The following is a 27,736-nucleotide window of genomic DNA, read 5'->3' as shown; positions in this document are numbered from 1 at the left end:
TGAGAAGGCTCATGCTAAGATGTCAGTTATAATTCTGTCCAGAGACATGTAAAATATTATTGTTTCAAGTTATTTATGACTCTAGAGTATTTTGTTTTCACTTATCACAGCAGACACTATCTAGCCAAAAACCTATGCAAAGCTTGAATCCTACACTGGATGAGTACAGACAGACATTTAACTCTTAGTGCGATTAAAGTGACCTGATTTTACTTTTGTTCCAAAATGCAAATAGCCAATAACTCTTAGTTACTAATAACACATAAAATGTGGCCATGCTCCCTTTTTTTTTTTTTTTTTTTTTTTAAGTGAGCATTGTGGGATAGAACAGCTAGCTCTCCTCCTTTGGCCTGCTCATTTAGGGTTTTCACGATTCAGCCACAGTGTAGGTGAAGTACTGTAAACATTAACATGTGCTAAAGTGTTGAACTGATGTTGGATAGACTTTAGGCTTTAACTCTAATCAGTTTTGGCCACCTTAATACAGAATAGAGACAATGCACCCTAAACATTTGAAAAACGTCAGCTAGCATATGGTTCTGAATACATGCTTGCTGTGCTGTTAAACACTGTTCTTAAAGACAGAGTGAAGTTAAAAACAGTGAGACTCAATCATTCAAATTTTTAAAATACTTCACTTAAAATATACACTTGAATACCAAAACCAACTAAGAGTTATGTTGATTTTTCTCATGGGAGCTATTACCCAATTTTCTGTCTGATTTGTTTTCCTACTACACATTCAAGGTGACCCTGGTGAACCAGGAAAAATAGATGACTCATGCCCTGCAATCCCAGGGCCTCCTGGAGAAAGAGGGCAAAGAGGAGATGATGGCTCTATAGGATTACCAGGGCCAATAGGTCACCCGGGACCCCAAGGTAAGCTCATGTTTTGAAAGCTTTTTTTAGCCTTTTCTTTTAAGCCTTTCTGTTTTAGCCTTTCAGTCTGAAAAAAAAGAGTCAGCGTGTCAGTGTCCCTTCTCCATATTTTACCCTATCTCTTCTCCTAAAGCACTTATTAACAGTCTCCAGAAACATACAGTGGGCTGGTTAGTGCCGAGGATGTTTGATGACTATGGGTCACCCAGGCTACCTGAGGCTGCCTGCACTACATTCCCTTTTCCTAGACCAGGGGAAGCAAAAGCATCATGAACTGTTGAGACACACTTCATCAAATGGCATTCTTCCTTTTTACCAGCAAAAGGAAATGCAATGCCTCAAAGCTTCCCTATGGTTTAGTACTAACTGGTGGTTTGGCCTAGGCAGGGTATATTTGGAGGATGTTAAAAACATACATACTTTAAAATTTAGCAATAACGATTCACAAAAGTATGCTAACCGAAGACCTGAAAGGCCACTGAAGTCAGAGAGGCAGATATGATGGCACTTTTTTTCTTAGACCCAGGGAAAAAGGGTTGTAACACAAGAAAACTGGCCAAAGAGATCTTAAAAGAAGCTGTTAAGACTCTGACAACTGAAACATTCTTCTGATAGATATAAAACAACAACAGCAGACAACAACAGATGGTGATACAGGTACTGATGATTCCAACAGAACGACTGTCTTCACAGAAATGTAGCAGTAGTGTTTTCAGTTTAGCTAGTGGAATCCCTCCTGTGCCTTCAGCCATTTATTGCTTGGGAAACCTAGGTTTGCTGTGGTGGCTGCACTAGACATCCAATGTCTCCAGCGAGAAAACCTGATCATGTTCTCCCAGGAGAATCTCTGCAGGGTTCATTGCTCCCATGGAAGTGAACACAAGGCAGTTTTCAGTGAACTATTTGATTTTAATTAGCTTACTTAATTTTAATTGATTTGTCAACTAGAAGTTGTCTCTGCGGTTGAAATGGTGTGTTTCCATAGTATACATCCTTAAATAGTTTCTGTAAAACCTGACAGTAGAGTGATACATACTCATACTGGTTTGACAAAAGAAACACTTAACGATGCTTTTTCCTTTCATTAACACAACAGAATCTAATCTTGTCCCTGCTGGGAAAGCTACACAGAGAGATGAGAAACCTGGAGATTTTATTGGCAAAAGTGATGTTTATTACTAAAACTTCCATATACTTGAACTTTAGCAAAATAGCTATGCAACAGACACTGAAAAGCTGTTAAAGTGTTTTAACTGTTTTAGATTTTTCTTAATGAACTTAAAAAAGTAATAAGGGGAAGTTTTCCATGTTGTGAGACAGCTTTTCAAAAAACACTCAAGCCTGAAAGCTAAACAGCACAGTTTGCAAGGAATAAAGCACACACCATTTATGAGAACCAACTCAGGTGCAAGAGAAACATGTTTCAGCTGCAAATTTTCTTTCACCAAAAGGGGAAAACCACTGCCAAATGCAATAATATCTGATAAGTGGAACTTTGTTCAATTCAGATATTCTTAAACATAGCCAACGGACAGAACCATCGCTATCTATGGCCTGTATATAAGACATATGCCATACCTCATTAGCATTATCTTCTAATGTATAAAAAATATAAATATATAAATTTTTTATATATACACACACACACAAGTATATATGTAAAAGGTGAGAACATCAAGAGTCTAAGATTTCTTTGCCCTTCCCCACTAGATGTAATCCAATTCAGTAGTCCCTCTCTGTTCTGTAAATAACTTATTACATGCGTTACTTCACAGGAAGGTCAGGTTATAACTCATGGCATGGGTGTAGACACGGATGGCAACTCTGCAAGAGGATTGCATGATAATGTTTGTCAGAGGTTTGATTTCAATTGTAAATCGCACAAGTTCCTGACAGAGGACATAAAACCTTACCAGCAGTTGTTCTGTTATCGCACTCCTGCCTCTGAACTACCACTGCAGTCACAATGAAAGAGAACAAGCTATAAAGTGAATTCCCAACAGAAAATAGTGCTGCACCTTTGTGTTCCTTAAGTTCATTTCTTGGTGGTCTCAGTTCTGCTAACGGGTCCATTGCATGCTGGGTATGTTTGGACAACATATAACCGTTAAATGCAGCCATATGAAGGAAAAGTGCATTTTTTATTTATTTATCTAGGAAGAAAAGGTGAAGAAGGGTCACGTGGCCTGCCAGGTCAAGATGGCTTACCTGGGCCACCTGGACCTCCAGGTGACCAAGGGAATATAGGAGAACAAGGATACACTGGCCCACAAGGTAAGAATACCTGTTTTTTCCTGCCTGTTTACGACCGTGGCTTGGGATAAGTAGATACTGCGATTTCTTCATTTTGAAGATAAACTTACTGATGCTTTTGGGTAGTGGTGGTTCCAATTCAGAAAACTTTCAAGGAGCTCAACAAGAGTTGCTGCTCCAAAGCTCAAACAAAAGCAGTAGAATAGACTGACAGGGGCACTGTATTTGTGTATCGCTAAACCAAAGCTTAGCAGGAGAGGGAAGCCTACAAGGCCAGGGAGATGGGAGTTTGTTTCCCCATCAGTGCTATTCATGCAACAACCAGTCACATGACTCTGCGGGGAGATGTGTGAGACGACGTACAGGCTACGTTTTCTCTCTGCTCCCCCAGTTCAAACCAGGATATGCCTATTTCTGGCCTGAGATACCATACCACTTCTTTTTCCCGCTCAGCTCAAGCACTGGTAGTGACACTCATAAATGATAACACATAAAAAGGCCCCAACTCAAGAAAAATCTCAGCATCCACTATTAACCAGAAAACCAATCAAGCATACATGTTTACACTCTGACTATCAATAGGTAAGCATTTCTGAGTCAGGTCTAATGGTGCAGCTGTCTGTGAGTAATTAAAATTGTATTTCAGGTGCAAGTGCTGTTTAATAAATTATTAATGTAATACATATGTGAAGAAAGGGCATTGACTGTTACTTCAGGGATTCAAATCCAGTCCAGACAGCAATATTATCCTAGTGAGCAAGTCCATAACATTATTGCCCACTTAAGTTCATTTCTTCATGCAGATATCCATCCAGCACAGGACAGAGGCAAAACTAGAAAAGCCAACTGTCAAAGCATTCAGCGGCAATTTACTTCAATTTTCTCCAATAACGAGGATAACATGAGTCTTCTGCTACCTTTACTGCCCATGTGAAGTTGTATTGTATTCAGTCAAGAACCCCTTACTGAACACTAGAATAAAGTAAAAGATAAAAACTCCCACTGGTTAAGCGTTCACGCAAGCAAAATTGTTCTACCTTTTCTCCTATGTATAAGGTCCACCTGGCCAAACTGGTATCCCAGGACCACCAGGCCCTCAAATTAGATCTGCAAGTGGGTTCTTGCTCGTTCTTCACAGTCAGTCAGACAGAGAACCGCTCTGTCCGCAGGGGATGCCAAAATTATGGACTGGCTATAGCCTGCTGTACCTGGAAGGACAAGAGAAAGCTCATAATCAAGATCTCGGTATGTATTACACTACGCGACAGTCACTCTCTAGTTAAGATCTAATGTGACGTGTTCTATATGCAATAAAAGACAAGTGCAATGGAGCATGTTTTTAAGAATCATCATCAATTACTTACCTTCTGCAGACTCAAGAGTCAAATAAAATAAAATCCTTGTTCCCTGTGACCAATCCGCGTTCTTTTTTTGCGGGCCTTTTCCTTACCCAGGCTACTCTAGATGCTTTCTTATTACTAGAAGGGAATATTATCTGTGATAAGCAAAACTGTCTTTTGTATAGGAGTGTTATGTCTTTACAGCAGACAGTAAGGTTTGGGGGCATTACAGAAATAACATCAAGCACAATGTTCCAGGCAGAACATATTTTCAATGATTACGTTATCTAAATGGTCATCATGACACTGTTTCAAACTCAATTCTGGGAGACGAACTTGAATCTGACATATGCACTAGCCACTCCTTAATTCCTGCTGATGTCCGGCTGATGAGAATTTGGAGGACTGGCTCTGTGAAATCTCTCAGTCCTTTTACTGCAGTTTGAGAGTCTGTGAAACCTTTCTGGAAGGCAACAGAACAGCTGCTGAGATTTCATCTTAATTCATTGGTAGCAACGGCTTGTCATACTTTACAAAAATTATCTATTTTACCAACGTTGGCATTTGGTTTCTCACTGCTCCTAGAGAGTTTGTAAATAGCTAATCTCCTTTTTAGCCAGCTGCCACCTCTTGCCTAATTTATTTTTCAGTGTTGTCACAGTTAAGAAATTTGTTATCATAACTGTTTCCTATGGTGACAAACTACATCATGTTTAAATACTGGATTGTGACATCCTGAAATGTTATTGGTCAAAGGAAGATGTCGATTAGTAAAAAGAAAGTTTCTGTTTACAATATTACAAGCCATTTTGGCAACAAGATGGTGGGAGATTTAAGATTTGTGAATTATGTGGCATCTGTTAAGCCATACAGTTTTGCGACAACATTGGCCAAAATACCGCTTTGAACTTACCCGGAAAAAAGTGGAATAATTTTCATCATTTGTTATTATTTTCAGGTCTGGCAGGATCTTGTCTTCCTATATTTAATACCATGCCCTTTGCTTACTGTAATATCAACCAAGTTTGTTACTATGCCAGTCGAAACGATAAGTCTTACTGGTTGTCAAGTGCTGCTCCTTTACCAATGATGCCACTCGCTGAAGAGGAAATACAACCATATATAAGCAGATGTGCTGTATGTGAGGCCCCAGCCCAAGCTGTAGCTGTTCATAGCCAAGATCAGTCAATTCCTCCCTGCCCACTGAACTGGAGAAGTCTTTGGATAGGATATTCTTTTTTGATGGTAAGAATCCGTGCATATGAGCATATTTTATATATATATATATTTATATATATATATACGCACACACACACATATACATATATATATGTATATATCTATATATAAATTTCTTTCATACACCTTTTGTGTTTTAGAGGTTCAAAGATTTTAGTTCTGAAAAGTAAACTCAAATGTTCAAACAGTACAAAAGAAAATCCACAAAAAAGAAAAAAGGATCAATTCCAAGTTACAGAGCCCATCTGTAGCTGTGTATACTCAAGTCATAGCCCTAAGTTACATGTGATTCTTAAAATTACACAGATTTTGCTTGCTGCTCTTTAATGAGCAATGGGATTTTGATGTGCAAAGATGCATTTTGGGGAATTAGAGGTCCTGGTCTTTTTAATGCTGTCCTCCAGTCACATCTGAAGCAAGCTTAGCTAACAACATCACTTAGCATCCACCTGGATTACTCTTTGCTTCAGTTTGATAACTAAAGAAAAATAAGTGAGCTAGTTCTAGACTTTTTAATATATATTATTTATTAAGATTATTGAGATTAAATTGTTAAAGAACTACTGAAGTTTTTCTCCAGCAAAGGAAGTTTATTCCAATCTGTGATCACCAAAAACAGCACAACTAGAAGCAACTAAAGCCCCAAAACACGTTAACATCATTTACCTATTTTTCACATGCAGTTATCGAGTTCTTTTGTTCTTCTTTCCAGCACACTGGATCTGGTGATCAGGGAGGCGGACAGTCCCTTATGTCGCCCGGAAGTTGCCTAGAAGACTTCAGATCTGCACCATTCATTGAATGCCAGGGTCAGCGGGGAACATGTCAGTTTTTTGCTAATGAATACAGTTTCTGGCTAATAACAGTGATGCCCGAATTGCAGTTTGCATCAGCCCCTTTGTCAGGAACTCTCAAAGAAGGACAAGAGCAGAGGAAAAAAATCAGTAGATGTCAGGTATGCCTGAAGCATGGCTAACAGATGGAACAAAACTGAGCAGCTCGAGTGAGACTTGCATAGGGAAGAACAGTGTGCTAAAGGTTTAAACATTATTTTATATTGGGATATATTTGATTTGATATTGGAATATATTTGAAAGTCTACAGTTCTGTTGTTTTTGTTTGTATTGAGCTACAGGACTGAAAGATGCATCTATGGAATTTTGTCCATCCATGTACACATATCTACAGATAGTAAAATCTAGCATAAACAACCTGAGACCTAAAAATGAAGGTCTGCCATACTGGAGTTCACTACTGTAACATGCAGGCAATAGGGAGAGCTTGGAGACTTGAATTAAGTTGTTCTGGAATACCAGGGAAAACATACATGATTATGCAAGACAGTAGATTTCCTGTTAGAAGGGGGCCTTTAAAACAGGAGGAGTATGTGTTTATATGGCATGTTATAAATAGCTATCTCCTAAAAGATGTATAGATACAGATGTGCAAGTATACAACGCCTTCACAGAATCACAGAATAGCTGGAGTTGGCAGAGACCTCTGGAGATCATCTAGCCCAACACCCTGCCCTGCTCAAGCAGGGACAGCTACAGCAGGTTGCCCCGGACTGTGTCCAGCTGGGTTTTGAATATCTCCAAGGATGGCGACTCCACAACAACCTGTTCCACTGTTCAGCCACTCTCACAGTGAAGAAGTGTTTTCTTTTGTTCAGATGGAATTGTCTGTATTTCAATTTGGGCCCGTTGCCTGTCATCCCACCACTTGGCACCCCCTGAGGAGACTCCAGCTCAGTCTTCTTTACTCCCTCCTATCAGACATTTATATACATTGATTCCCCCCTGTGCCTTCTCTTCTCCAGGCTAAACAGTCCCAGCTCTCTCAGCCTTTCCTTAAATGAGAGATGCTGCAGTCCCTTCATCATCTGTGTGGCCCTTCACTAGACTCATTCCAGTAGCTCCACGTCTCCCCTTGCACTGGGGATCCCAGCAATGGATCGAGCGTTCCAAATGGGGCCTCCCCAGAGCTGAGCAGAGGGGAACGGTCACCTCCTCGACCTGCTTGCAATGCTCTTCCTTATGCAGCCCAAGATACTGTTGGCCTTCTTTGCCAAAACGCCACATTGCTGGCTCATGGTCCACTTGGTATCCATCAGAAATCCCAAATCCTTCTCTATGGAGCTGCTTTCTAGGCAGTCATCCCCCAGCATGTGCTGGTGCTGCATGGGTTTCTTCTTCCCTAGGTGGAAGCCTTGGCATTTCCCTTTGTTAAACTCCACGAGGTTCTTCTCTTCCCATTTCTCCAGCCTATCGAGGTCCCTCTGAACAGTGGAACAACTAAGGGATGCATCAGCCACTCTTCCCAGTTTTGTATCATCTGCAAACTTGCTGAGGGTGCATTTGGTCCCATCATTCAGGTCATTAATGAGGAGGTTAAACAGTATCAACCCTTGGGGGACATCACTAGTGATTGGCCTCCAGCTGGACTTTGTGCTGCTGATCACAACCTTCTGAGCCTGGCAGTTCAGCCAGTTTTCAGTCCACTTCACTGTCCATTTATCTCGCCTGTACTTCATCACCTTGGTCTATGAGGATGTTATGGGAGACAGTGTAAAAAGCCTTACTAAAGTAGAGATAAAAAAGTCTTAAAACACTGTAGCTGAATTTCCCAAGCTAAAGAAACTTGCCCGCTCTGTTTCTGTGGGATGGGGAAAAATGTAATTTTATTGAGAACATATGCTTACACATAATAAAAACAATGAAGATCAAAGTCTGTTCTACCATTGCAGTGCAGAGCCAGACTGGGAAAGAACTGTTAATTGAACTTTCATAAGCAACAAAAAAGTTGCAAAACCATTGAGGAGCAGATTGTTATGCAAGAAAATAAAATTAACTGAGATAATGAAGCCTTAAAAAGCTATATTTATATTTGCAATTCATTTTTCAGAGCAGTTAAATTGTAAAGCTCCAATCCAAAGCAGTTGCTAATATTAATTAAAAAGAAATAGCAGCATCGTGATAAAATGGGTGGATTCATCTGCATGATGCATAAAAGAAGTCTTTGAATAATGACCTAACCCTGAAGCAAATAAATTCTGTTCGTTTTTGTTTATTTGTAAATATACCGCAAAGAAAAGTGAACCTTCACCTTTCAGCACCTTATGGAATAATGGCTCTGGATGTGCTTTTTATTACTGAAAGCACTGAATGTTAAAAGTCTATAAGCTACAGCACTACCTTTTGAAAAAGCTGAACACATCTGTACATACTTCATTCAGCTATAAAAGAACAAAAATAGTATATGTGCATTTAAATCACAGTGAAACTACTGAAAAACACGTGATTGCAGATGAATTCACTGCTTTTACCATTTAAATAAGGGATATTTTACTAGAATAGAATAAAATGTTTTTGTGACACTTAATTTCAATTTGTGTTCACAAAAAGAGGTCTCCTAGCAAAGGAATTTTCAGGCAGATCGAGAACCACATTCGAAAGCCCTAATTTAAGGAAAACTCCCTGTAAAGCTATCATGAGTACAACAGGCTGATCAGTCAATTTGAAAGGTAGATTCAGAGACTCAAAAAGCAGGAAAGAAAGATAGTCCAGTCTCAGGACGGGCAGAGGGTGACTCCAGTCAAGCATGAACACATCAAACTGCATCACTTCTTTCTGACAAAACCGACCAAACCATGCTGATCTGCTGTGCTAACATGGTGCTCAACTCTCCTGCTCTCCCAGCTGGGAAACAGTTAAGAGCCGTTATGGTAATGAAGAGCCCAGCGTGTCCTCGGGGGGCACGGCTGGGTCCCTGCCTGTCTCCAGCAGTTCCCTTTTTGGTGCCAGCTGCCCTCACCTACAGGGCACATCAGTCAGCCTGCTGCTTGCAATCATGATCACAGCAGCATGCTCTTTCCTTCTTATCTGGCATGTCACACAATTTTTGAGGAGGGATTAATCTTTGCGTGAAAGAATTTAACCTCATTCCGCCCCAGACAGCATCCCACATGCACAAGAGACTGCGGCTTTCTGGTCATGGTGAGTTTTGAGTAAGTTAAATATGAGGTCTCGACTCTCCAAGGTGCAGAGCATATTCCTGGGGGAAGGAAGCAGCATGTAAAGGGGAGCACCATGCCTTAGTTACCTACTCCGTAAGCTGTGCAAAATCTATTTCCAGAAAGGCCACAGCTGGTATTTTCTAAAACACAATTGGTTCAGCTTGTGTTCAGTAGAAGTTGCACACTCCATTTTCTTCAGGTGACGTCCCTGTTTCCTCAGTGGATTTTGAGAATTCCTCATTAAGGTTTCATAAATGACATTTTCCTAATAGTGCTCACTAGCTTCTCTGTTATCATTTGCAGTCTCTTTCCCGGTTTTGGTTACAGGCCCCCTTTGGATAAAGGCAGTTGCTCTTCTGAGAATATTTGCAGTGCCTAAGACAGCAGCGCTGAGGCTCTTAGAACTAACTACATTATGAGCACGTAGGTAAATAATGATGATATCCTTACAGACTCTGTCACTAAAAGATTTGTCTCAATGAAGATTTGTCTCATATTATTTAATGTGGAATAAAATGGGATTTTGGAGTTGAATTTGTATTCATTTAACAAGTGCACAGAAAAAATCTTCAAGCACCTGTGAAAGTCAACAAAGAAACAAAGATCTAATAATCTGAAGCCATTTCTTGGGACTCCATCATCTTGCACTTGTTTGCTTTTAAACATTTGGAAAACAATCTTTTTTTTTTTTTTTGTTATTTTGATACACAGTTTTTGCACCTGTGCCAGTTAGGGTTTACTCTGGTTCATAAAAACATACTATATAGGAGATATTTTTAAGGTATCATTGATAGCTTGGAATATGTAATAGGTATGTAAGTTCCTGTTTCATGCTTCAGGTGAATCTATCAGAAACACTGCGCTAACTCAAAAAGAAATTGCAGGGAAATTGCTTAATATTATAAAGCAAATAAGACATAGACCAAATTATAAAGCAACATGTGCTTTAATTCTCTAATCACTTGTCCTGTGACTGTAAGCAGAAAATAATTAGGTATATTATTCACATGGGACCTAATTATGAAATTATGTGTAAAAAGGAATAGCTGAACTGCTTATAAGAGTTCAAATACGCCTAAAGGCAATGGCCTTGTGCTAGTCCTTATGGTTCAGATAACCCGACTATTGCATTCAAGAGCTCTGGATCTTGTGTAAGCCTAGCATAGAAGTGAATTTTATCCTATACAGCAGGCAAATTCTTAACAGCAACATAGACAAATATATGCTGGCTACATTCGGAGGTCATTGACATTAAAACAGTTCAAGATGAACTAAGTACCCCGGAATTAAATTCAAAACCTAGGATTTATAGTGAGGGAAGCTTCTTTCTGATCACCCTAGCAAACGATGGCATCTGTGTGCCTATGAAGCAGAGAAGACACTTGCTTCTAACTCATGGCACATCCTCAGGGCAGTTGTCATACTCTCATTCTCCCTCCTTCGCATCTCTCCCCATCGGGATTTCCGAAGGATAATAGTGAAAGAAAAATGCTGCATAGCCTAAGCCCTGGCCTGCTGTTAAAAACAACAACAACAACAAACAAACAAAAAAACCTCCCAAAGTCCCCCAAACAGGTGCATGCTTATGTAAAGTCCTGCTGAATTCAGTAGTTTAACTGTGGATGTGTGAAAGTGCCAGTAACGCGCCAGAATCTGATCTTGGGGACAAGACTCATGTGGACCAGGACTGGCCACTGGGGCACAGCTGTCTTCCCTCCTGCAAAACCTTGCTGAGAGTTTACTGGCAAACGGCAGCAACAGCAGATTAAGCCTCATCAGCCTGCCAGTTAAAGGGAATGCAGTAATAGAGGAATATTCTCAGATCAGAAAACTGCTTAAAGACTCATTCTGAGAACTGCGTTGTTATGCACAACAAAATTAAACAAAACTGTTCTGGGAGTTCGTCCAGGGTAAACTCTTAATCAGAGCAACTCTTTTCTATTTTGACTTGTTCATAACCGCCAGAGAAACACAAAAAATACACTAACCAGTCAAACAATGTAAGACTCCCGTAGTCCACGCAATTTCTGCCTATATTTAAGGCAAATTTGAAAAAAACAGCATGAGTGGTACAACTTAATGGGCATGCCTCTCATCCACCAACCCAAGCTTCAGTTTGTTTTGTTGAAAAAAAATTCCCCTAAAGTTCTCGAGCACAGTGTTAGCTGAGGAAAAACTGAGTTTGATCTGACATCATGCCTTCATCACTCAATATATAGCTCTGGGTTGCCAGTCTACAGTGACTATGCAGGATCTCTAGTGCAGCATGTAAGACCACATCAACCCTAATCAGTTCTTGAAGTATTGCCAAGATCCACGCTCAGGAGACAAACTACCTCCATATGGGCAACTTCCTTTCTGCTGTTCCAAACTGACCACTGTAAGTGAGATCACGTTACAGACTGAAGCCTGGCCCTGTCAAGTCTTATGGAAGCAATCCTTAAATAACTCGATTGATTTCAATGTGTCCTACTTCAGAAAAGGCTGCAACTATGAGGACCTTTGTTTTAATGCTTTACATACTCTCTAAAATTGACTGGGCAAGCAGAAATATTCAAGACCAATAGGGAGACCACTCAGTGAAGGGGAAAACAGTCGTTTGCAACAAAAAGGATTGCACAAAGGCAAGTTCTGAATGGGACCAGCCAGACAAGGACAGAAATGATCTGCCTCAACTCTGAGAGGATAAAACTTTCTGACAACAATTTCTCTGATAAACACTTCCAGCAGATAAAGCAATTACTTCATCAAAACAGGGATCTATTTCATGACTGGATCCTATTCAAAAATTAGCATTTAAAAACAAGGCAGAACTTACATTTCTGCCCACCTTACCCAGCTGGAAAAATAGCCAGTTGGAAGAAAGATCACTACCACCATTCAAACAGATACTACTCTACATTCGTACTTCAACTTTCCCCTTTTCTAACCATGTCATCTAGACGCACCAGAAGTTATTAGAAGTTCAACTAGAGGTGCTATTTGATAAGAAAAGGGTAAAGTCCAAAACAGTTCTACACTTATCGTTTTAGAATTAGTATATTAAACACAATTCCTCAATACAGACAGCCTTTAGCATCTAAAAATACCGCGGAGCAAGCCTCACCTTCTCAGCCACCACACGCTGCTTGACTACTACTCAGAAGAAGTCAGGCTTGAGCATCATGGTATTTGAAATTCTACATTTGTAATGATTTCCACAGGTTTAGTGAAACAGAAATGCAAAACACTGCAGACAGAAAACGCTAACTAATTTCTAAAGAAAGAGATACATAGCAAGGTACAACCTTACTAATAAATGTAAACTCTCTCAGTCAGGGCTGCAAGGCAGAGAACAACCGCTGTGTACTTCTTAGTAGTTTATAAAAAGATTTGGAATAAAGTACGTACGCCCCAAAACTACCTCATGTTCAGCTTGGTAAAACAAAGCTCTGCTACACAGAAAAGCAAGATCTTTTGCAGAATTTAGTCTTCCATGCACTGATGACAAATATCACCCTTGTATTACACAGACACTGTATGTCCCACCTACACAGTTTTGCATGATGAAGACAGAGGTGTCTTTTCATTAAAGACGAGATTAAAGTTTCTCACAGGTAGAAAACAATTAAATTCTGATAGGAATTGAAGCAATCTACAATACAAATGGCTCCTCTGAGGCAGCTGCAGCTTTAGTTCATTAGAAATTTTTGCATACTGTATTTTAAAAAACTTTTTAAGTATTTTAAGTACTTTCAAATGCTTTAATTTTATTGTGCTTAAACATTTAAAATGCATGTAAAAAGTGAAATACATGCAAGAAGTGGTACCAATATTGCATAACTTTTGGTCATAAAGAGTTGAGTATATCTCTGCATATACAATGCGTGCTTCCTAAAGATGAAGTGCAGAAACTGAAATTTGTACATACTCTGCCTATAGAAATGTTTTATCCTTACAATATGTTCAAAATGAAATGCATCAGTATCATTTATCCTCTGTCCGACTGGTTTCAATTATATAATCCAGTTTAAAAATATATTTCTATATGCTGACAACTCCGTGTGTATGTCAGGTTCGTAGACACATATAGCAGAGAAAAAGAGACAAATAACATATTCTTAATACAGTAAAATGCCTCAGCTGAAAATAGCAGCTAAACTTTTGTGTTGATTCCTATATTGTAATATACACATGGCCGTAATGTCCCTGGCCCCAGTACAGGAAAGCATATATGTTTACATAAGCATACACTTAAATGCTGTTTTGAACAGGAGAAGTTTTCCAGAATCAAGGTCACTCTGACAAACACTTTTTTGTTTTTGTTTTTTAATGCTGCACAGTACGACAAGGGGAAGTTTGACCCTTGTACATCAACTATTTCAAAACTGTTTTTGGAAGTTGCTGAATTACGTTTCATACTGATGCAAATGAAAGGACTCTTACTGACAGCAATTGAATTACACTGCTTACACTGTGGTTGAATTTGGCTCCTTAATAACATGATTCACCTGTTCTTTAGCCAACAGAATACACAAAAGCATCCTCAGATGCAGAACTGCACATGTACACTTACTTTAAAATACAATTAAAAGAAAAATAGTCAAAGAGATCATTTCATACTCGTTAGTATTGTACAGATTTAAGGGATGTTCCTTAATTTCTTGCATGGGCAAGGAAAATACTACAAAAGTCACTGGCTTCACAGAAGCGTACCATCCACTGATAGCTTTTAAATGATCCCTGTAAAGAACAGAGAAATGCACTGAAGAACCGAACCCAACCTAAAACTCTCCACCAAGGCAACAGCAACTAAACAGCGAACAGCCTGTAACAGATATTTGTCTAACCTGCTCTTAAAAGACTAATGGAGGAAATTCCAGAACATCCTTAACCCATTTTAATGGTTCACTATCTACATGGTTAAAAACCCTTTCTTATATTTGCTTTGCTGCAAATCAGGCTGATTTCTTCCTGTCAATGGACAACAGATGAACTTATCACTGCTCTCATGTAGCAGCAGACTGCTCATTTCTATAAACATCTGGTTTTTTGATAATGGAAACCAACCCAATTCCTTTGCTCTGAGCATGCAGACAAATGGGGAAAAAAAATCCAAGCTATTCAAATTTGCATGGCAAACTGTCTTTCTGCAATCTTCTTAGCCGCTGAAAAAGTAACTGGATATGAGTAAGCATTACAAGATTTAGACCCTCAAAAGATTAACTTTCCTTTAGACACAGTTCTACAACTAAAAGTTGAAAACAGTCTCAATATTTGCTTACCCTCTGCAATCTCAGAACAAGCAAGATAACAAATTACCAATCGGATTTTATTTTAATGTAGAATAAAGCAGAAAATGCTTCAATAACCAAAGGTGAATACATTAGTGCAGCCTCAGGGCAACAATTATTTGTTCACTGACGATGTATTCTGCTTTCATGTGCCAATTTACTCTGCTGTCATGATAAATGCACAGTTACCATAGCAACTCCCACAGCAGGTACTTAGACTGTCATGGAAATACTATTCACCTTCTTAAATGAGTAAATTTTCACGGTACTTTGAAAAAAAAAAGTGTTTTTCTAAAGAAAATGATGTGTTCTGTGAAAAAAAGCCTCATATCAGGTTTTTCTCACAACTTTAACCAAAAGCATCCTCTAAAAGTCAGTGAAATCAAGGGGGGAAAAAAAAAGCTCGACTTCAGCAGGCTTTGTCCTTCTCTGTGCGTTGGGCATTGTTGCTACAACTCGGGCAGTTTAAGTGCAGGGAACAGTTAGTGCCATACAGTGGCACCACAGTGCCATTCTGTTCCTCCCCTCCGCGCACGCCTTTCAGGAGCCACAGCACAGAAGCACTGGTGTGTGCGCCAGCCGCTTTTGGTTCAAGCGTGATTCATGCTTTGCCATTTGGAGTATTTAAAAAAAAAATTGTTACGCTTCACCAGTCATGCAATCAGAAATGCCCATTCCCTGTCACGTCACAAAAACAGAGAAGTCAAACAGTGGTACTTACCCTATTTTTCAAGTCCTTCATTTAAATTTCATTCGCATTTGCTGCACTATCTTCAGATACACAGAAAAAGTTGCTTTTGTCCTGCAAGCATTTCCAATCGTGTAGTTAATACATAGGAGAAGAGGCAATTCTTTCTGTTTTCATTTGATCAGGATGACTGAACTAACCATGCACACGCGGCTTTGGTCTATCATCTCCAATTCAAGCTCCTTAATTATATAAAATAAAACTAAGCCATCTGCCACAAAGACTGCGATGTGAAGACTTTGCTTCTAACAGCTATACTCTTTCCTCTTTTTTTTTTTTTTTAAGCATAAAAGCTACCAAAACTGGGACTTTATTCAACCTAAACAAAACCATCTCCTAGCAACATCTGCTTTAATATGAATCTTCTTTTTTCCACAGATATATCGTCATCCCAGGGACTTTTATATGTATCACTACTTTAATGAGCCAGTATTCAGGCTCTTTTTTCCTTACCTGCATACATGGTATGAGAAACCATACCTAATGAGAGCTTGAAGTTCTCCCTTTCAGCTGCAAAGGAAACATAATAAAAACCAAATACAAACATTTTCTAAACTGGCCAGTCTCTTCACTGTCTCCTATTACACCCTTTACACCACCGGAGCTCTTGGTACATGTGAAAAATAAGCAAGGGGACACTAATCAAACTAAAAAATAAATAAATACATGTCTTTTTCTGATTTTCACCAAAGAGCAAATCTTGTTTGAAAGGAGCCATGGAAAACAAAGTTTCAGGCAGAATGACTTCTCTCGAGAGGAAGCTGGTACATGAGAATCAACATGCTCTCCCTCCCAACACTTCTCCCTAGCACCAAGATATCAGTCGAGGTTTAAGGATGGCAGGTCAAATTCGGATCTCATTTATAGCCTGTACTGAGAACATTATTTCCATATACGCTCATCTAGCACAATCTCTCCTGCTGTAGTATGGAACATGTATAATCACCATTTTCTCTGTTTTTTTTAAGGCATTTTTCTCCTGAGGAGACTGCATCCCCAGGAAAAAAAAATACATATGAATATATAATTTGCCTGTGCTTAAAGAGAAAATAGAAGAGGGGAAAGAATTTTAAGAATTAAACACATTGCTCTTTCATCACATCTTAATTCTGGACTGAAAGAAACCCACGTATATTAGCAGTAAATGTTAGGTCATTCAACTCTCAAGCCTCAAGAATTGGGCTTGTTAACAAGTTTGCTGATTAGGGTTAATTAGGGATGTGGAATTTCTTACACGGTACCTGATCACAACGTTCAGAGGAAGTGCTAAGGTTCACAAGATATCACAGCTCCCGAGAAAAAGGAATCACATTTCAGATGTGAAATGTTTTATACAGAACTATACAAGACTACTACTTTTTTTTCTTTCTTTTCCTTGAAGAATCCTTATTTTATGTAGAGTAACTCAGTCACTAAACAGGGTCAGAGAATATTCAGTGTGGAATATCAATTTACGTAAAACGCCCTGAATTTTTGTCCCTGAAGAGATAAAGTGGAACAGAGCATACGTTAGAAATTCATCTGTGACTTACATCTACCATCGTCAGGGCTCTGAAACCCAAACAGGTGGGGGAGGGAGGTGGATTTAAAGGAAGCATCCATATTCTGTACGGAAAGCACAGGGTAAAAGCCTACTAAAGACTCATTCTGTTAATAAATTTTCCAAGATACTATAAATACTGGAAGCTCTTCCCAATAACTCAATCACAGAACTTCCACAAAATTCAACAGGGGCAAAATTAGGCCCAGCATAAGTTATCTGCCCCCATAGTATTACAAGTCTTCATTTCTAACACTATTGTGGTTAGCACTGTAATTTAAAATACATGTTTTATTAATTACTATAATGAAAACCAGACAGTTTGAAGTGTAAAAAAATATTTATTTCAATTTCATATACGGAAAAAGTGAAAACAGCTAAACAACTATATTACTGACAATTTTTAAAAATATTTAATGGCAAGTGCTTGACAAAATAAGAATAAAGAGGGAGACCAAAATAGACTCTTCATATAAGATATATCCTAACAAGGAGCTCTTTCCTTTTTACGAATATAAGTATGAGCAACTTTGTGCCGTTCCACATTTGATATTGATATTGTTGATATTTCTAACTTTACTTTACAAAACTACGCAAGTGGTTTTAAAATTGCAATCATGTTCTTAGTTTCGCTTAATTATCCTTTTTTCAGTTGACTACTGACTAATCCAATGCCTTTAAATAATTAAGATAATGGAGTTTAAGACAGGTAAGTTACATTGAAACTTTCCAGCAGAGCGCTAAGATTAGTTTGAGGAACCAACACTATTCCTTCCTCATTTACATGTTATTATGCATTGAGCAAAACATTCAAAGCCTTTTTTTTTCCCCAATATATAATTTCAGAAGTTGTAAGAAATTAGATAAATTGACCTACCAGAAGATAAGGGTGTAGCTGCTGCTTTATTCTAGGACTACTGCATATATTAGAAAACAACAGAGACAGAAGATAACAAACGTTACCAGTGTGTATGTACTAAGTGCCTTAGAATCTGGCAGAAAGTATTGTGTGTAATACTAGCAGTGTTCTTACACTCCCTTAATAAGTACATCCAAAATCACATTATAGTCCTGTCTTTTGACTCTCAGGACCTTGAAAGTCACACACCTGGCATAACCACACCGTGCTGCTTCCGGGCCTGCAATCAACAAGTAGTGTAAGAAGAATAGATAGTGAAAGTGATAATGGCACAGAAGAGAGAACAACCCTGGCGTTTTTCAGCAAACAAAAGGTTCCCTACACACATTAATGAAAACCAGAAGATGTACTTTATTTAACAACATACTCAAGAATTTACTTGCAGGATTTTTCTGTATGAAAAATACAGCGCTATGATTTTAAATTCAAAATATAATTGGTATAGAGGTAGAGGTTTCAAGACTTTATAAAGCACAGACCAGTGATCACATGACCCTGAAAAGAAAACATTAAATTGTTCATTCTACCAAGTCAGTGCTGAAGAGTCCAGCAGTTCTGTGCCAAAAGACAATAATCAAATTCTTCTTGCGCAATCACTCCTCTTCAGGACTGAAAGTAGTTATAGGAGTGTCCCCAATTTCAGGAGAATTTCTCCCATTGCAAAAAAAGTTTGAGTAAAGAATAACTTTTCAAAATGATACTGGAACAAAAAACATTCAGTGTTAGTTAATGTTACTAAATGGGTAGATGTGTTTGCAAACTGTGGTTTTGTACTTATGAGCTTAACTGAAAGACAGCCTGAGAGCATCCTCCGCGGAGACCAGGTGCAGAGGGCCTGGCTGGCACTGGTGCCACGCGCAGGACCACGCGCAGGACAGCCATTGCTTCACAAGCAGCAAGTGGAGGGCCAGTCCAAAGGGACAGCTGTGCTCTCTGGTCTCCTGATCAACTACTCTCGAGTTGGGTACATAAAGAAATGCTTTCTAGAAAATAGAGAATTCAAGGCACCCTATATTTAGGCAAGATCTCCACAAGTCTGCTAACTCTTACAGCTCCAAGTGGACCTCAAATGAAATACATACAGAGAAATAGGAAAATTTCTAAAGCTGCATGAACAACATATACATGATACGATTTCCACAGCCTGCAGGATATATAGCCTTTTAAGAAAGGGAAATAGATGCTTTCAAAAAGTACACATCACTAAATAAATATATTCTTTGCATGGCATATCCATCTCCCTTTCCACAGAAGTCCTAAGAACAAGTTACTTTAACTCCATAAAGGAAAGCATTTTTGGATTTAAAACATAAATATTAAGATTGACTTTAGGAAATTATAAGTAGTCACAACTCAGCTTTATCACACACAACCCCTAGACAAAAATGACAGGGTTTAAGGAAGACTGCAACACTCAAGTTTGTATTAAATAACTTCTTAGGATAACAATAGCTGTAACAACTTTTTACAGCGCTTATAAGACTCTGCTAGAAACCTTAAGCCTATAGACTGCTATCAACGCAATTTTTTAATATGACATTTTACATGCCAATCTCAAAGTAGTCAGTCATCAAGCATAAACAGAGAAAAGTCTGCAAGTAAGATTTACATAGTTTAAAACTATAAAGAAAAACATAATTTTTTTTTTGCCTGTGATAGATGAAGAAAACCTGTTGACTGACAATATAAGCAGTCACAAAGCCAAGGAATTCTTGCAGCTACCCAAAAGAGAGAGAGCACGAGAGAGCGCGCGTCAGCATGCACACGCAAGTGAGCGAGTGTGTGAGCGAGTGTAAAACCAGTAGTCCACCTATCCACCTTCTTCCACGTTTGAGGTATATCAAGACTGAGAACTGCCAAAGATCACAGTTTGATTCCTCCTATCTCATGCATCTGATGCAAGTTCCAGTTGAGCCTGACCTCTCTAAAACCTCTGCATATTTTGCAATTTTGCAACTAGTAGTATAAACATTGGAAAGAAAGATTACAAATTAATAAACCTACAAATATTTTGGCAATTCTCAATGGCACTTTGCAATTCACATCAACACCTGCCAATTTCATCGTCTCTCAAACCTACGCAGCCTTTGCCTTCTCATTTCCTCTTCTGAATGCTGCTCAGGTGGATGCCAAAAACCAGAGGGTCGCTGCACACTCTGACGTGCTGCTCCAAAGTCTACAAGACACAATGAAAAACAACTGTTATTTTGTTCTGCAATATGGGCAAAATTCATGTGTAGGCTGTAATCCAAAATGTGCTATCACAGAAGCTAACAGGGAGTTGAATGTTTCTAATTCCAATGGTTTAGGACAATCACCATTTACAGCAACTGCTCTCACAAAAACAAAAAGCAAACAAAAAACACCCTAACCTCTCCCTCCCCAAGAAAAAACCAAAACAAGCAAAAAAATCAAAGCACATATTTCGCTAGAAGTTCACATTTTTCACGATTCCTACTTCATATAGCCAACTCCAAACTGTTAAAACTTTTTAGATGTCCTCAGTAGTTACTCCTGGCAAAATAAGCTTTTGTATTTGCTGTTAGTATTGCTGCCCAACATGCGGTGACCCATACTACATGTACATAAGATTCCCTTTTTTAGTTGGCAGCAAGCAATTAAGAAATAAACTACACATGGCAGTTCAGCTGGAGAGAAACTAAATAAATTAATCTGAGCAGAAATAGTACGCAGCAAGGCTGAAGGTTCTCTGTCATGGGTACTCCGTCCTGGTACTGCGAGGGAGAAAAAGAACAAACTATTCCAGCAATTGTTCAGAATTCACATTTTAAGGCACAGAGCAAAGAAAAGATTAATAGCTTGTGGTTATACACAACCTCAACCTCCTATATCCTGGGGGCTCTGGGAGACAAAAATGAGAGACTGCCTTCTGAGCTTATGTACAGTATTAAGGATAAACAAATTAGCTTTAAAGATAACACAACAGCCTTTGTAATATTCTGCATTTCTTAAACATTCATCTCAGGATCTCATTTAAATTAGCAATATGAATATGGAAAATCAAAAGCAAGTATCGTACTATTAAGTTCATTTTCAAGATGGCCTTTAATTACAGCTGTATCCTGTATCAGAAATTGCATTGAACACACAAAGCCTATTTATGTTACACAGTCAGGAAAGTCCAGCTTGCAAATATCTGCTCCAAGAGGATTTTAATTTGTAGAGTACTCACTAACATATGTATGATTTAGTGAAAATATTAGAACTTGCTTACAGAATTTTTTGTCTTTACTTGCCTAGAGCTTATACTCTTGGAAAATGCTGCCAGAGACAACTAGCTGCTCAAACACCGGTAGGTGGCAACGTTAACATGAGTAGTTATCAAATGAGATGCACTTTTTAAGAGGATTTTTCAAATTCATATTAGCATGCAGAAAGTGAATTTAATGTGCATTTTAATATTTTATCTTCACTTTGTCCCTGTCTCAACTTGCTAGATACAAAACTGAAAACGTGTGCAAGTTGTTCCTTGACCTCTGAAAATGCTATGTCACTGTGTGACAATTACACGAAACCCTGTAACCTACCTGTATGCATACTTTTCCATTGCAGAATAGCATGTCATAGTAAGATGCCTAGTAAGTTCATCAAACGTAAGCAAAGTAGAAAGAGGTGTTAAAAAAAAATTACTCCTTTATATCTTGACCCAGAAAAAAAAGACTTACAAGGTATTTTGAAAAGCTTTATAGTGATCTCCAAGGAAAGATGTATTTGTACATTTTTGTAAATACAAAAAATATGAAGAACAAAGAGCTATCTGAATGTGAGGGTTTGAATATATGTATTTATATATTTATGTACCTATTTAAATCATCCTCTTACCCAAAATAATTCCCTAACTTTTTAAAAATACAACAGAAATGTTAGTAAAATAACACACTTAACTAGGGAAAATATTTATAAGCTGTGGTATACAGAAATAGTAATTGGTCCATAACTACTTCCTATGCAAGAAAAGGACACAATCTTTTCAACATTTCAGCAAAAATTAAAGATTAAAGGCTTTTAAGATTAAAGTATTTTAAATACAGCAGTAAGACTGGAAGATACACAATTCCAAGTCATAAAAGATATAATTAAACAGGGGAATTCTTCAAAAAATTAAGGATGTTGTCATACTTTCTTGCTTTTCCAGTAAGTTTTGACTTTTGGGAAAAAGTTACTGGCATGTTCAACAGGGTCATTTTGAAATGCAACCACTTAACCTAATGAGGCAATAAGAGAAAATATAACTTGGTATGAGACTACTAGCCATACATTATTGAATATTTTAGACTTTGCACTGAAAATACTGCACCCAATTTGGTGGTTCTGATTCCTATGGGAAGCTTTCATTTTATATCATAAGTCCTGCTTTAATTTTTTTAAATTAACAGACTATAAACAAACCCTCTCTTCAATTTTATATCAACTAATATGAAGATTAGATACTGAGAGACGGTGAGACTCTTCAAATTTTACCAACATTTCTGATTCTGCTCACATTCAGTGTCTCCAAAGATCAGACTGAGTGACAATTTTATGCACAGTTCTATTTTAGAATAACAAAAATATATTACAAATTCTACAGAAGCCCAGTCCACAAAAGGCACATTACAAACTCAGCTACCAGAACACACCCAAGAAGTTAGGAGTGTTTTACTGGATCCAAGCAGTAACAGTCTTTCAAACGAAAGGCTTACCTTTGCAATACCTGTGCGTTTCAGTTCTGCTCTCATATGATTCTGGGCACTATTAACACGTAACAGCTGATAATGCCCCAAATGTCCTTAAAGACTTTATGATAGCAGAATGAAACTTCATAAATGTTTCAATGGGCCATTTGCATTCATATTTGAGATACTTATAAAGAAAGTAATGAATTACATTTCAGTGATGAAATAGTTCCACAGATGATGAACAGTTCATAGTAAGTACTTTTGTAGGATAGTCAGAAGAGCAATAAATTCTTCTTGTTAATTCTTCAATTAAATCAAATTTATTGTGTCAAAAGAAAATAGATGAAAAACTTCTAACATGACGAAAACATTTTTGACTTCTGTTTCTATACCTATTGCAATAGACATTTGTTAAAAACATGGCATAATCACAACAACAAAAAATGTAACTTACTAAGATTCTTCCTGTTTTCATCCATATTGCAGGGACACAGAACTAAAGGCGGTTATCAAATAGCAAGTGTTTCCACTGCAGGCTTTCAGATCTCACAACGCTGCATCAAATCAACAGCGCAGTCCACCCCCAGAAGCGCCTGACTCACAAGCAACTCATTCTAGTCCCAAAAATGATGTCAGAAACAGAAGAGATGCTACCAAATAAGCATGAGTTGATTCCATTTAGGCTTAAACCCCATCTTCTTCAAATAGTTCCAACATTTGAAATGTCATTTGGGAAGATCTATCAGAAAACAGTAAATCATCTTGTACCGAAAAGCAAAGAAGCTAGAGAGCTTTGCATGTCAAACTGCTTTAAGCAATTCAGAGAGCGCTTTGGGGAACAATTTAATAACGTAAATAATGTAATTTGTAACTCAAGTAGATCTGTGGGCTTTGTAAATGATGCCTAAGATGACAGCTGCAACTGGGCCACTATCTCTCATCCCTTTTAAGATAGGAAACAAAAGGGGAGAAGGCACAATTAAGTTGCAGTATTAAACATACACTTTTAATTATCTGCATAATTCTCCTTACATGAGCAAGAAGGGGATTAAATACTGAGATGTGAGCCTCTTCCATTGCTTGTCAGAGGGGGAAGATGACTTCTGCTAGAAGCGATAGGCAGCTGGGTCAACATTTCCGCTGGGTCGATGACACTGCTCACCTACCCAGCAGATGGCACCGGAGCCACACAGGCCGCCATGGAAATTAGGACAAACTCCAGCCAACAAAGCATTCTGCGCTGTAAGCAGAATTAGGGTTATTTTGAAACAGATGGGCTCTAGAGAAGCTGCTGCACTGAATATTAGAGAGTTGTTTATTGTCTGGCTGGTTTGAAACCCAGAGATTACTTGCCAGCATCTAGCAGTTTCTCTGTCACATCAGGTTTCATCAAAAGGAAAGTAAAGTGAAAGCCACTGGAATACATATATAGAGAGATACATTTTTTAATACTAATCCAGTCCTAAATTCAGAACCTAAAATTGCCATTATGTACAGTATTTTGTAGCAGAATGTTTGTTCTGAAAAGACCAGCTGAATAACCAACATTTTAACTCTGAAGCTGAAGAGCTAACACATCCTGTCTTCCATAAAACACTCCTCTAAGTTTTATCTTGTTATTAAGTAAAATGTGTCTAGTATTTTTAGCATATTCATTCTCAACACAGGGCTGTCCTTGGACATGCACTACACTCTCTCTTGGGCTTTTTATTCTAACAGTGATCAACTCAAAGCTTTTTTCCTCAGCTCTTTTTCACACGTTCTCAGCATATCAAGTACTAAAAAACAGTTAGAAGGTGCACGGTCTAGAAAAGAAGACAGAAAGCAGTAAAAAAAATAAGAACATCAGAAACAACAATTCATCACTTGTTTTGGTGGAAATAGTAGGCTCTAAAGGTGAAGGAAATCAGTTGATACTTGAAAAAGAAAATACAGAGAAGTCTCTACTTTCCCCAAGAAAGCACATAGGTGAAAACATGATACTTAAAGAGTCAGTGAAGATTTTGCCTCTGACTTGTGATGCATCTTCCCCAAAAATCTGCCTACACCAGCCAGATATCCCAACATCAAGTTCTGCTGGAGGAAGTAGTGTACTACTGTGTATTGCAAGACGCTTTTCTAGTTTATAAAAACTACGACATATATGCAGGTCTAATTTAGGTCCTACTAAAGACATTTGATTCCTAAGAATTCATATCTACCTGATGTTTCGCTCCTTAACTGTCAGTCATAATTAACATTTGCAGGTAACAGCTTTTGGATATCATTTATGGATTTTAGGATTATAACATTTCAATTTTAGGCAAGCATCATGAATAGACAAACCCACAAAGGATTCATTTACATTCAACTACCCAGTAATAAAACACAAGAATCAGACTACAGGATTAAGACTTATAAAAGAATGCTTCTTATATATCCATCTATATATCTCAATCTAATCTAATATATCCGTCTATGTATCTCAAGCATTTTTTCACATTAGTTACTAGAAGACTTAAATACATACATTTGTCTTTTAAATAATTCTACTACCAAATAGCAAGTTCAGTAAAACCGTAGGAACTATGTGGTTAAAATCTTGTATATATGTAAGTCTAACTTCATAAAAGCAAAAAATTTGCCTTTATCTCCCCCTGTTTAAACCAATGAAATGTTAAACATTTTGAAAATTATCAGTCAGGTTTCTAATGTGATACTCCATCAGTTCTAGTAAATATCTAGTAAATAACCAATAAATCTAATAAATAACAAAGTGTCCCATAACAAAAAATGACATTAGCTGTCATTCCTCGAACTTGTGTACGTTCAGTGGAATCCTCAAAGTGCTCTGTTCATACAAGTGCAGGATTTTTGCACCAGTGATTTTAAGAAAGCATATGCACCCTAATTTATGCTTCTGTGAGGCTGAAGGGATCATTACAGCTGTTTTCCCTCTGTTTTCCTGCACCTGAGATTTGTGCGAGTGAGAAAGGAAGAACTAGTTGGGAAATACCCATTAACTGCAATATTTACAGAAATCATGGTCACTGCAGAAGAAACCAGCCTTCCTGAGCATGTGTCAACGAGAATTCCTCTTGCAGACACCTGACAAGCAATATTCCACATCATGGGAATTAGAAAGTCTAACTATATCAGTCCAACAGATAATTAAGAACTGCTCCTCTGAATATGGCACCTGAACTTACAGCCAAACTCACTGCATAACCCAAATGCAACCAAACCACTCAAAAAGCAGCATACAGCTTTCAGAGAAATGCCAAAGACATAGATTAGGCTGTGACACAGCAAGCTGTGCTGAAGAGCAACGGTAAACTCATCCAGCCATTTGGCAAAGCAAATGAGCAAACCACCCAGTCTTCACCTATACATTTGAAACCTTCCGCCCTGCCAGTGTAATAACAAAAAATATAGAATACATCTGAAGCATGCATTTTTTGCTCCTCTGCATGAAATGCAGTATAAGGAAGAAAAGTCAACCGGTCATCTCACAGGGGAAATCAAATGCAGACATAATCACTACATAGGTCTTAGTTCTACTTGTAGAACAAGCCACAAAAGCGTTACATCAAACATGCTTACTTAATTTTTTTTCTCTCTGAAGTAAGGCTTCAGTTTTAGGTTAGATGATAGATAGAATTTGCAAAAGTTTCCATAAGCTTCAGAAAGAATGTATCAAGCTACCAAACTGTTTGAGTCTGTGATTGGTGGAGAAACGCACATCAGGCCCTTGATAAATTTTATACTGCTAGATTAAAAAAAAAAAAAAAAGTGACTGTAGCAAATAAGTAGTGATGGTATTACAAAGCAGTGTGTCTGTAGCTAGTTTCCATGTTAGCTTTAGCTAACGTTTGAACAAGTTATGATTTTCACTATCGCTTGTGGTTTGCCCTGGCAAAAGCAAATGTGGTAGCCATACCAAAGAAACATATATTCTCTCACTTCCAGAAACTCCTCCTTGTAGAGGCTTTCCTACTTTGTAAAAGATAGCCACAGACATGTGACAGACTATCTCTTGTCAAGACAATGAGTAGTATATAGTTAACCAAAATGCGGTGAGGACTGATCTGGATGAAATTACTTGACCATGCCAGGAGCCTCAGCTATAATCACTTCATGTTCAAGTGTACATAAGGATAATCCTGTTTTTGATTTTCCCAGTCTTAGAAAGGTGTGAAAGACAGGTAATCTGCACGTAGTGGAGCTGAAGTTCAGATATTATGTCATAGTTAGTAGCAAAAAAACTCATCAGATTTCCTCCTCTTTTTCTTGAAACTGTGTATTTTCTGCAGCTAAAAAACTGCCTACTGATAAAGCTTATTAGTTCTGGTTCCTCACAGCTGCAAGACTGTTAGGATTATCTCATGTAGACATTACCCTTTTATACAGGTTAACTGCTTCACGGCATCTATTACTGTATTATTTCATTATATTACAGATCACCAGTATCGGTGTCAACGTTGAAGGAATAGGAGAAATGCTGTATGCATTGGCCTAATAACTCACAGTTTTGGCAAGTCCTTCCAATCTTGTTTTTTTTCTATGTACCAGCTGTTTTGAGTCTGAAGATGGCTTATGTAGTCACCCCAGCTAGCATGTTTGTTCAATCCCTTCCAATCTTTCCTCTAGGAAATACAGAGTAGAGAGCCTCTGTCTCTCTACTCTCAGGTAACTTTCCTGTGGCTCCCAGAAAGCAGGTTACTTTTCTCCGTCTTTATAAAAGTGAATATGAAAAATTTTATACGGGAAGAGGAAGTACTAACCAGGGATGCAACCCTTTTGAGCACAGTTCCTCGAAAGAAATGCTATGTATATCCTTCCTTTGTGGGGTCCAAAATGGCATCCTTCAAG

At 38.2% G+C, this 27,736-nt stretch overlaps 2 protein-coding genes across 12 annotated transcripts in view; one reads left to right on the top strand and one right to left on the bottom strand.

Annotated features, from left to right (window-relative positions):
* Nucleotides 1–10,260, top strand: part of COL4A4 (collagen type IV alpha 4 chain) — an 81,006-nt gene extending 70,746 nt beyond the window's left edge. The window contains exons 44-48 of the mRNA XM_068954149.1: nucleotides 748–879; nucleotides 3,037–3,153; nucleotides 4,189–4,377; nucleotides 5,431–5,717; nucleotides 6,424–10,260. Of these exons, the coding sequence (XP_068810250.1) occupies nucleotides 748–879; nucleotides 3,037–3,153; nucleotides 4,189–4,377; nucleotides 5,431–5,717; nucleotides 6,424–6,687 (989 nt within the window). The 3' untranslated portion in view covers nucleotides 6,688–10,260. The remainder of the gene's footprint in view (nucleotides 1–747; nucleotides 880–3,036; nucleotides 3,154–4,188; nucleotides 4,378–5,430; nucleotides 5,718–6,423) is intronic.
* An 8,273-nt stretch (nucleotides 10,261–18,533) lies between these two features.
* The window catches only part of RHBDD1 (rhomboid domain containing 1), a 73,498-nt gene continuing 64,295 nt past the window's right edge, over nucleotides 18,534–27,736 (bottom strand). For all 11 annotated transcript variants that reach the window (XM_068953749.1, XM_068953756.1, XM_068953758.1 and 8 more), the window contains one exon: nucleotides 18,534–20,382. In XM_068953749.1, coding sequence (XP_068809850.1) covers nucleotides 20,267–20,382 — 116 coding nt within the window. In that variant the 3' untranslated portion in view covers nucleotides 18,534–20,266. The remainder of the gene's footprint in view (nucleotides 20,383–27,736) is intronic.

This window comes from Struthio camelus, chromosome 9 (genome assembly GCF_040807025.1).
Source record: "Struthio camelus isolate bStrCam1 chromosome 9, bStrCam1.hap1, whole genome shotgun sequence".
Classification (NCBI taxonomy): domain Eukaryota; kingdom Metazoa; phylum Chordata; class Aves; order Struthioniformes; family Struthionidae; genus Struthio; species Struthio camelus.
The sequence above is the reverse complement of the archived record's forward strand: the minus strand, read 5'-3'. Positions and strand labels throughout refer to the sequence as shown.